We start from the raw sequence: 11,747 nt of genomic DNA on the forward strand, positions 1-11,747 counted from the left end.
TCTTCGAAAATTACATCTTCGTGGTAGTAGATAGACTATTAAAAGGGAAATAAAGGCGCAAGTATTACTTGGTGAATTTCGCATCACAACCTACGTTATCGTGACGTGACGGATTACAAAGCTATGCATTCATATCTGGCCGTTGTGGTTCAGTAAAAGTTCTCAAAACTTGCCAAGTTCAGCTTACGGCTCATTTAAAATACAATTTAGTTCATCTATGTCAAACCCCATGACAGAAGGGAATAGGTTTGGGCATGATAGTTATTAATCGTAATGCAGGTAACATAGCGCACTAAGGACGAGGGAGAAGTCGCGACAGGTCAAGCGCTTGTCTTTTCTGTAAAGTGCATGTCCTGTCTCGACTTTCAAAACTTTTCAAAACTTACTTTCAAAACTCCATGATGTCACGGAGAGCCGGTGCGTTACCTTCAAGTGGTTTCTCGTTTATTGCTTATCATGCCTTCTCTCGGAGTGCCCTTTTCGCCAGTAGGTGATAATCTACGTACACGGATGTGTTTGCATTTCGCCCCCCATGGAAAAGCACCCGTTATGGAAACCACGAACTTGAGATTAGAAGCGCAGTGCCACTACCACTAAGGTACCCTTTAACGTTAGCGTCAAACTTGGCTTCCAGTTTTGCCCCTAGACTGTAGTACAATGGTGTTGACTCGCATGGCTGCGAGTTTTCTTGATACGTGGCTGGGCGACATCTGCGAGGTGCTCGGCGACATCTGCGATTTGCGGTCTCCGCGGGACTTGTGCGAGTAAGCGTGGGGAGGCTGGGCGTCCGCTCCGAGGTTTGCATTTTCACAGCATGCCGAGGCAGTTTCTGAACGTGCGGTGGATTGCGCCGTTTTGTTTTCGCTCCAGTTGTGGGGACTTCGTGCGCAACAGGGCTTTATTGTAGTTACGCAGGCATTGTTAAAGGGCCTCTCACCAGGTCTAGCCATATTCAGCTGACAAGCGCAGTGCATACAGTGCGTGCTAACAATCGTCTCCGCAACATACAAACATATTACACCTCTACGCACCGCGTAAACAGCTGAAATTTCAAACCAAATGGCATGCGCCCTTCTCCTTGCGGGCGCCGCGCTTCCAGCCGGAGAGTCATCTGACAATATCCACCATACCGCCATATTTACCGACTTTCCCCATTAAACATTGCACATAAAATGTATTCTTACATCCGCGCCTTCCTCACAAACCGCACCGCGTAGGTTACTATAGGCCACCACTCCTCCGCCTCCTACACACTTCAAGGGGTGGGTACACCACAAGGCTCAATACTTTCACCATTCCTATTCAGTGCCGCCCTCAGCTGCTTCTCTAGACCACATACCGCACTTTCGACGCACTCTATATGCCAATAATATCACCTTGTGGACCACAACGGGCAACGATGGGTAAATAGAGGACTCACTCCAACAGGCAGTCACACACATACAGCAGTCCGCTCACTCTATATAAGCCTCACTCAATTGTTCCTTGACCAAATCCGAACTCCTAATCATGCGCCCTAAACCCTGCAACCTCCCTACAACACCCATCAACATAACAATAGAGGGACAATCCGTACCGGAGGCAAAGATCATGCGGATACTTGGGCTCCACTTGCAAAACACCGGACACAATAGTTTCACTGTCAAAAAAAAAAAAAAAAACACAACTGCACTTGCACATCTTATCCGGCGTGTCTCCACCAAACATTATGGGCTTAAAGAACACGGCATATGCCGTCTCATCTATGCCTTCGTACTGAGCTGCTTTCTGTATACTATCCCCTATCTCAAACTAGACCGCAGGGAAACCCACGTAAGAAGCCCTTCTTAGGAAAGATTACAAAATCGATCTCCATCTCCCTCCTCACACACAAACCTCTAAACTCCTAGAGTTAAAGCTTGACAACACCACACACAAGCTCGTTGCAGCCCACCGACAGGCTCATTAAAACCCTCACAGGCAGACACATACTAGATAGCATGATCTTGAATTGTAGCGCGAAGTGACGCAGACAGAGACTAGAAGCAGACAGGACGAGCGCTATTCAAGATCACGTTACCGTACCAGATCACCCAACTTTCTATCCTTTTGCATTACATACTAGATAGACTTGAGATTCGAATACCCGCCAATAATACCCAGCTGTTCACCCTCCCTACATGCATACACTCCAACCTCCTCATCAAACCTCTCCCACGCAACACACACCCCGACTACCACTCTGCACGCAGGGCAGCCCGATCGCACGCGCCCTCCACAAATACTACGGGTCGGAGAAGTCCACAGTGTGAGCGGGCACGGCTGCTGCGGTTGTGGACCACACGGGCTATCATCTCCGCCCCCCTCCGAAAAATCCTCCGAACCCTTACCCCACTAACGAGCTTTGGGAGAGAGCCTTGGCCAGCTCCGACCTCGAGGATCAGCAACGGCTGATTGCGAGGGCCCAGGACGCGGCCCGAGCTCAAGGCATTCTGGAATGAGGACGCCTCTCCAAAGCTAATAAAAATGTTTATTCTCTCTCTCTCCACCCCCCTCGCAACTACTTCAGAATCAGCAGAAGAGGCTGCGATAGCCGCTGCCATTTCCCACACTGAAGTCCGGTACATCCTCTCTTACTCCGAAACCGCAATACTAAATTTTGCTAGAGGCAGGATCCACGAGACTGCCTATTCCATTTTACAATCCCTTTCTGCAGAACTACGCAGGCGAAGCTGATGTTTGTGCTTGCGTTGGCCGTTGGTGTCGCTTTTATGACCTGTTCGCCATAAATGTATTGCGAGATTCTGGGGCGGATGGACGTGTTCTTCGAGGGCTCCGTGGCGGCGACGAAACCATGTCTTTTTTGTGCATGCTTTGAGCTTGTTTTTTTTTTTTTGCTGATTTTTTTAGCCTTCAAATAATAATTGGGTAGTGTCCTTTTTTTTTTCTGTCTCCTGTTTGAGTGTGCGCGGGTGTTTCGTGTATATTCGTTTTTGCAGGATAGTCAGAGCGTCCTTTCGCGCCACGTGCATCAACAGCTGCAGCTGGGTTTAAGTCTTTATAACCTTTAAATAGTAGCTTGGAAGTGGCAAGACTGATCGCTATTAGTGGTTTTACTGTGTGTTTGGTATCGGGAATATTGATTTGGTAAGAAAGTGAGAGCGTGGGCGCGTGGTTGAACACGTGCAAAAACGTGGCATACCTTAAGTTTGTGCGGCATTGATTGCTTTTATAACATTGGTGAGAATTACTTTGCGGCAATTTAAGGATTTATATTCTGTGTATATTGGCTTTTGCTAGAAGGCACGTGCTCTGCATTGTTATAGTAGTTGCATTAGAAAAAGCCGTGCAATACATGGCAAGAACGGGAAAGTGTGCAGTGTGCGGGGGTCCCTCAAGGCAGATGAGGGGACGGATGAGAACGGAGAGGGAACCGAGTCCAACGGCACACAATGTGACGTCGATGCTAGGCTGAAGAAAATGGAGGCTTTCCAGGTTGAGCTTGTAAAATAGGTCAAAGAGCTCAAAAATGAGCTAAATATGGAGCGTGATGCACGGAAGGTAGTGAAAAAAACGACTTCAAGCAGCCGAGGAAAAGCTGAGCAGGGCCGGCATTGTGAATCAGAATGGTCATGACAATGGAACGCAGTCCGCCGACGTGACGAGAGGGAGTGCCAGCAAAGTACGTGGAATGCGTGCAACGTGGTGAGGGATGGATGTTATGAACGTCCCCTTTAGAACGGGGCAGGGGGTTGCGCCACCAAGCTCTTGCTATTATACTGCCTAATGTCCTACCTAGGTTAACAAAGAAAAAAAGCATGATGGACTCCCACAAACAAATTTTCTGACCCCCTATTGTGAACTTTGCTTTTGTACGTCTCCGTTATTTTGTCAGTTCTCTACTTCCACCAATCTTCCAATTGCCTCTTACTAATCTCTATTGCGGACATGTTTACTTTTCCCCTGCTCTTGCTGAACCCAGGGGCTTCAAGGAGGCCAGTGGTGCCTAATCGACCGCTGGGCAGATTTCTTCACATTCTAATAAAACATGCTCCATCTTTTCCCTAGCTTTACCGCAGCAAGCACATGCTTTTTCTTCCTTCTTATATCTCGCTTTATATGTGCGTGTTCTAGGGCATCCTGATCTCGTTTCGAAAAGTAATTATGAGCTTCCCTTTGAGCTCCCATAAATTGTTTCTTTCCTGGTTTCGTTTTTTCCTCTTAAGTAGTTCCTCATGGCAGGTTTCTTTTCCATTGCCGCCACCCACGAGATTATTTCAGCCTCTGACTTTCCGCACACAGGCCTTTTGTCGGCGTAGTGCCCCGGGTTTCGCATACCTTCTCACCATACTCAGGCCCAATGAGAATAAAAGAATATTAAAGAAAAACGAAAACCATATTAAAAGAAGAACAGAAAAATAAAAGGTGGTAAAAAACACGAGTTGGTGGCGCCATCTAGTTATGCAGAGCTTATGTTAGAGGGGATGCAGAATTTTTATTGCAGTGTCGGCAAAGTGTCGGCAGTGGATTACGGTACGGTAAGTGCGGTATACGGCCCGGTATTACCGTTCCGTACTAACATATCGCGATGACCGAAGGCGTTTTAGCTGCGTGTGCCGCTCGATGCGTACGGTGGACCATTAGGGTTAGAGAATGGGCGCGAGGAGAAGGGAAGTGCAGGCGAGGGTGACAGAAGTCTAGTTGGGGTGATGAAATTAAGAACTTTTCAGGCGCTAGTTAGAATTGGTTGGTGCAGGGCAAATGTTATTGGAAATCTCAGGGAGATGCCTTCGTCCTGCAGGGGACATAGAATAGGCTGATGATGAATCATTAAAACACTTTCATGCACACACAAAAAAAATTTATCATATATTTTTTTAACAACATTGCCTCAATGCAAGTAATATATTTCTGTAAGATAAACAAGTATATTTTGTGCAATTTTTGATTGGGGAACCGAAAAGCACTCGAATGCTGCGTGTATTCCGCAGCTGCCTATACGCCGGGCTCGCCCTCTTTTGCCCTCAGCAGTATGGCTGCCGGTGGCTTCACTCGCTCCCGTAGGCGGCCGCAGCGGCTGCCACTCCAGATATTTTATTATATAACCTGCTTGGTTCCACTCCAGGGGCTGCTGCGTATGGCAGGCCGCGGGGGCCCCATCTTGAAAGCGATCTGCGATGGGAACAGAGTGCGCCGAGTGCTGATAGCTTTGTGTGCGCCGTGTTTTCGTCACTTAGTTCTCATTGAAGCGAGAGGCAGCATGAAGGTCAATTCGCTCGCTGCTGCTGCTGTGCTTCGTCACTCCAGCGTTTTGACAGCGAGTTTTCGTGGTCATCGAGTGAGATGTGTTCATGTTTGCTTGTGTGGCACCGTGCTTGTTAATTTAGTTAGAAGCAAATGTTTACAAGTTAATAGGGTCGATAAAACTACTATCCTTACTTCGTATAGCTGTCTACCAATTTGCTATTGCAATCAATGCTTTGCCTTTCGGGCAAAACTGCTATTTTTTCAGACTCATCTTGACCTTCACATTTAGGAGAAACTCAACCGCCTGAATGGCATCTAGGTACCACTGGTAACATCTATTTGTCTTTTTCACAGATCAAATTGACCAAAAATTTGTCTCCTGCCAAAAACAAAGGATTTCGTGACATTCAAGAAAGTGGCTATCTCCAAGTTGCTGTTGTTGGCATGTGACTACGGGAATGCATGGCTTTATCTCCTGTGTCAGACTGAAAGCTGATACCCTGGAATAAATGTTCTAGATAGATGACGGAGGAGTTGGTATGGACAAAGTAATGTGCTAGACGGATGGAACTAGAACGCTAATGTTTATGGCAATTCCAAGTTATGTCCTAAAAATACCTTGTGTGCCACCACCACTGCACTGCGCAGGCAGTAAGCCGTGCACTGTAGCCAAGGCGTGCCCGTGTCGGGGCGACTACCGCACAGCCAACTATGTGCACCGGAGGGGTCGCGGCTGCCTCCGCATAGCCGAGCACCGCTGCCTGGTTTGGCCGAAGCGTGGATTCGACACGCTAGCCCACTGCCAGCACCAGTGTGGCAGCCACGGTCAGCATACACTTGTGAAAGTGTTTTGACTTCTAACATCAGCAATGTAACGTCACACTCATCTCACTCAGCACACAAATCTTTATGGCCGTCGATACAGCTTACCGACATTAGCTGTTTTGAATGCGCTCAAATGACTCTGCTTCTACTGTACGAATGTTGAGACTTCTTGTAGAAGCAGAAGTCTCCAAGAGTCCTTGAATGAAGTGAGATATATACATTGTTGCATTGTCTATTTACTCATCATTGATGCTGCAATGTTCAGCATGCCACGCACTCCCCAAATACTGTGTGCCAATTTTACACTTATTGAGTGCCGAATGCACTAAATAAATACCAATAACACATTTGGAGGCTGAAAGGTGGATAGGACAGCTGATATGTTGTTGCTTTAAGACTATACATATGTGGATTCAGATTTTATGACGAGCTTACAATCGTTAAGGTGGAAAATTGTGACAACTGCCTCAAAAAGATGCCAAGGATAGTGATGACACTCTGGGGTTGGGCGGGTGTCAAACCGTAGGTTGGCCGAGCACACGGTGCGGTACGACAGTGCCCACCCAGCCATGCAGCTGGAAGGATCGGTGGCATCGGGTCTTCTGGGACGGCCACACATGCAGGCGCTGGAATGTCTCTGTGTGCCCATCAAATACGCACCCAGGCTGGACATCCTGCCGGAAACGCTGTGGGTTGACGCGAGAAATTCAACACCCTGCTGCTGCTACCCAAACCACCACATCGGAGCATGGAGTACCTACATGATGAACGAGTACATAATATATACGTGTGTGTGTAAAATTGTCAAATTTCAACTGTCAAATAGCGCTATTTGACTGCTCATTTCAACTCATCCATAATTCAAGTTGAGTAAATTATTAATGGCGCATGTCGTGTGATGGAGGTGGTACTTAAAAGATGGGATTTAGACCAAAAAACTTCAGGAGCTTTACAACAGTCCAAAGTGTTTTGTGATAAAATAAAAAGTAGATAAAATGGTAGATATATACAAGGTAAAGAGAGGAGGCAAGTAGAACCGACACAGTCACGAAAAGAGTGAATAACAGCCTCGCCACACTTCTCTCGTGGCAGCTGGCAGCTCGCATACCTGGGGGGAACGTGGTAGAGGGAAAAGGTGACATACAGAAGCAAACGTTGTTACTGATAGACATGGCAGCAGCTGCGGACAAAGTGGATAAACTTAAATTTAAGGTATGGTATGGTACGTTTCTGCATCAAGCGGACCACTGACGCCAGGTCTGCAGGCGCGGTGCTGTATTAAAACACTGCAACGTCTCGACAACACTACAAAGGCTGCAGCCAATCAAATCAATAATTCTGCACCCACCGCAGTAGCTTTGTATATGGCGTTGCTGCAGTTCCGGGTTCAATCAAAACTTGGCAGACGCATTTCAACATAAGTGAAATGCCAAAAACGCTTGTGCACTTAGATTTTGGTGCACTTCAAATAATAACAGGTGGTCAACATTAACCCGCAGTCCTCCACTACCACATGTATCATAACCAGATTGAGGGCTTGGCCAACATTAAAGGGTCTCTGAAATGGTATAGACAAATGTTGTAGACATGTACAGTACAGCTAAGTAAATTATTTGCACTACAATTTGCATGAAGTGTCTCATATTAAGAGAGCTACGGAAGATTACAAGTTACCTTCATTCCTAGCCATTAATTTTCTCCTCAACCCATTCCCTGAGTAATTGTGGCTAAGTTCCGCCTTCAATGGCACTGGGTCAGGATGGGACCCCATGTCGTCTGCTTCCCTCTGTCTTGGAGCCACTGCGCGAAGCTTCTCCAGCCTCTCCACCGGCCACCTGGCAGTCGATCCCAAGTGAGTGCTACCGAAGCAGCGTGCGTTGCAAGCATTTTGTTGCCGCACAAGTGTGTCCAGTATTCCAGTAACCGCCGAACAGCTTGCACTATTACAGAGCCACTAATATCATCAGAATAGCATAATTTTTCCTAGTGCAATCAAAATAGCTGTTCTCCACAAGAGAAATAAAAAAGTAATGCAGTGACCAAGTTCGTCCTTACCACAGAATAAGTGGAAGTACTTTTATACATAGTGATCGTGATGATGACACCATCAACCCTGCAAGGAAAGAGCTTAGATGAACAAACGCCAAAACAACTGAAACAACTACACAGCCACTAATATCGTCAGAATAGTAGCGTAAAATTTTCCATAGTGCAATCAAATTAGCTGTTTTCCTCATGAGAAATCAAGTGATTCAGTAAGTAAGTCCATTCATAGCAGGGAATAAATGGCAGCATATTCATCCATGGCGATCACGATAGGGACACTCTTGACACTGCAATGAGAGTGCTTAGATGAACACACACTGTAACAGCTGGCACTGTGTACTACGGAGCCACTAGTATCGTCAGAATAGTGTATAATTTTTCATAGTACAATCAAGTCAGCTGTTCTCCTCATGAGAAATCGAGCAGTGATGAAGCAACTCCATTCTTACGAGGGTATAAGTAGCAGCATTTGCATCTATGGCGATTCTGATGCAGACACCCTCGACCCTGCAATAAGAGAGTTTAGTTGAACACACGTTGAAAAAGCTGGCACAACTACAGAGCCACTAATATCGTCAGAATAGCGTATAATTTCTCATAGTGTGATCAAATTACCTGTTTCCTTCATGAGAAATCAAGCAGTGAAGCAGTCACCAAGTCCATTCTTACCAGAGAATAAGTGGCAGCATTTTCATCCATGGCGATCGTGATGGTGACACCCTCGACTCTGCAATGAGAGAGCTAAGATGAGCCCACACTGAAACAGCTACCACATCTACAGAACCACTAATACTGTCAGAATAGCGTATAATTTTTCATAGTGCAATCAAACTAGCTGTTTTCCTCATGAGAAATGATAGACTGATTCAGTGACTAAGTCTATTCTTACCAGGGTATAAGTGGCAGCATTCTCACCCATGGCAATCATGATGGTGACACCCTCGACTCTGCAATGAGAGAACTAAGATGAGCACACGTTGAAACAGCTACCACATCTACAGAGCCACTAATACCGTCAGAATAGCATATCATTTTTCACAGAGCAATCAAATTAGCTCTCTTCTTCATGAGACATCAAGGAGTGATGCAGTGACGGAGTCTATTCTTACCGGGGTGTAAGTCACAGCATTCTCATCCATGGCGACCGTGATGGTGACACCCTCGACTCTGCAATGAGAGAGCTAAGATGAGCACATGTTGAAACAGCTACCATATCTACAGAGCCACTAATACCATCAGAATAGCGTATCATTTTTCACAGTGCAATCAAATTAGCTCTTTTCCTCATGAGACATCAAGGAGTGAGGCAGTGACTAAGTCTATTCTTACCAGGGTATAAGTGGCAGCATACTCATCCATGGCGATCGTGATGGTGACACCGTAGACTCTGCAATGAGAGAGATAAGATGAGCCCACACTGAAACAGCTACCACATCTACAGAGCCACTAATAGCATCAGAATAGCGTATAATTTTTCACAGTGCAATCAAACTAGTTGTTTTCCTCATGAGACATCAAGGAGTGATGCAGTGAGAGTCTATTCTTACCAGGTTATAGGTGCCAGCATTCTCATCCATACCGACCGTGATGGTGACACCCTCGACTCTGCAATGAGATAGCTAAGATGAGCACATGTTGAAACAGCTACCATATCTACAGAGCCACTAATACCATCAGAATAGCGTACCATTTTTCATAGTGCAATCAAACTAGCTGTTTTCCTCATGAGAAATCAAGGACTGATGCAGTGATTGAATCTATTCTTACCAGGGTATACGTGGCAGCATTCTCATCCATGGCGATCGTGATGGTGACACCCTCGACTCTGCAATGAGAGAGCTAAGATGAGCACACGTTGAAACAGCTACCACATCTGCAGAACCACTAATACCGTCAGAATAGCGTATCATTTTTCACAGTGAAATCAAATTAGCTCTCTTCCTCATGAAACATCAAGGAGTGATGCAGTGACTAAGTCTAGTCTTAACAGGGTATAAGTGGCAGCATTCTCATCCATGGCGACCGTGATGGTGACACCCTCGACTCTGCAATGAGAGAGCTAAGATGAGCACATGTTGAAACAGCTACCATATCTACAGAGCCACTAATACCATCAGAATAGCGTATCATTTTTCACAGTGCAATCAAATTAGCTCTTTTCCTCATGAGACATCAAGGAGTGATGCAGTGACTAAGTCTATTCTTACCAGGGTATAAGTGGCAGCATACTCATCCATGGCGATCGTGATGGTGACACCGTAGACTCTGCAATGAGAGAGATAAGATGAGCCCACACTGAAACAGCTACCACATCTACAGAGCCACTAATAGCATCAGAATAGCGTATAATTTTTCACAGTGCAATCAAACTAGCTGTTTTCCTCATGAGACATCAAGGAGTGATGCAGTGAGTCTATTCTTACTAGGTTATAGGTGCCAGCATTCTCATCCATACCGACCGTGATGGTGACACCCTCGACTCTGCAATGAGATAGCTAAGATGAGCACATGTTGAAACAGCTACCATATCTACAGAGCCACTAATACCATCAGAATAGCGTACCATTTTTCATAGTGCAATCAAACTAGCTGTTTTCCTCATGAGAAATCAAGGACTGATGCAGTGATGGAATCTATTCTTACCAGGGTATACGTGGCAGCATTCTCATCCATGGCGATCGTGATGGTGACACCCTCGATGCTGCAATAAGAGAGCTAAGATGAGCACACGTTGAAACAGCTACCACATCTACAGAGCCACTAATACCGTCAGAATAGCGTATAAATTTCATAGTGCAATCAAACTAGCTGTTTTCCTCATGAGACATCAAGGAGTGATGCAGTAACGGAGTCTATTCTTGCCAGGTTATAAGTGGCAGCATTCTCATCTATGGCGAACGTAATGGTGACACCCTCGACTCTGCAATGAGAGAGCTAAGATGAGCCCACGCTGAAACAGCTACCACATCTACAGAACTACTAATATCGTCAGAATAGCGTATAATTTTTCATAGTGCAATCAAACTAGCTGTTTTCCTCATGAGACATCAAGGAGTGATGCAGTAACGGAGTCTATTCCTACCAGGGTATAAGTGGCAGCATTCTCATCCATGGCGATCATGATGGTGACACCCTCGACTCTGCAATGAGATAGCTGAGATGAGCACACATTGAAACAGCTACCACATCTACAGAGTCACTAATATCGTCAGAATAGCGTATAATCTTTCATAGTGCAATCAAACTAGCTGTTTTCCTCATGAGAAATGGAGGACTGATGCAGTGACGGAGTCTATTCTTACCGGGGTATAAATCACAGCATTCTCATCCATGGTGATCGTGATGGTTACACCCTCAACTCTGCAATGAGAGAGCTAAGTTGAGCACACGTTGAAACAGCTGCCACATCTACTGAACCACTAATACTATCAGTATAGCGTATAATCTTTCATAGTGCAATCAAACTAGCTGTTTTCATCATGAGAAATGAAGGACTGATGCAGTGACCAAGTCTATCCTTACCAGGGTATAAGTGGCAGCATTCTCATCCATGGCGATCGTGATGGTGACACCCTCGACTCTGCAATGAGAGAGCTAAGATGAGCCCACGTTGTAACAGCTACCACATCTACAGAACCACTAATACTGTC

The 11,747-nt window shown here is 45.8% G+C and overlaps 1 protein-coding gene across 1 annotated transcript; it reads right to left on the reverse strand.

The window, feature by feature from the left end:
- Positions 1 to 1,675: 1,675 nt before the first annotated feature.
- Positions 1,676 to 10,760, reverse strand: LOC142588508 (uncharacterized). Its single transcript, XM_075700320.1, has 11 exons — positions 10,521 to 10,760; positions 10,305 to 10,362; positions 9,865 to 9,922; positions 9,645 to 9,702; positions 9,427 to 9,484; positions 9,207 to 9,264; positions 8,987 to 9,044; positions 8,767 to 8,824; positions 8,547 to 8,604; positions 8,107 to 8,164; positions 1,676 to 6,737 (listed from the first exon to the last, which is right to left on the reverse strand). The coding sequence occupies exons 8-11, from the start codon at positions 8,794 to 8,796 to the stop codon at positions 6,449 to 6,451; spliced, it is 435 nt and encodes a 144-aa protein (XP_075556435.1). The 5' UTR covers positions 8,797 to 8,824; positions 8,987 to 9,044; positions 9,207 to 9,264; positions 9,427 to 9,484; positions 9,645 to 9,702; positions 9,865 to 9,922; positions 10,305 to 10,362; positions 10,521 to 10,760; the 3' UTR covers positions 1,676 to 6,448.
- Between the last annotated feature and the right edge of the window lie 987 nt (positions 10,761 to 11,747).

This window comes from Dermacentor variabilis, chromosome 7, assembly GCF_050947875.1.
Source record: "Dermacentor variabilis isolate Ectoservices chromosome 7, ASM5094787v1, whole genome shotgun sequence".
Lineage (NCBI taxonomy): Eukaryota > Metazoa > Arthropoda > Arachnida > Ixodida > Ixodidae > Dermacentor > Dermacentor variabilis.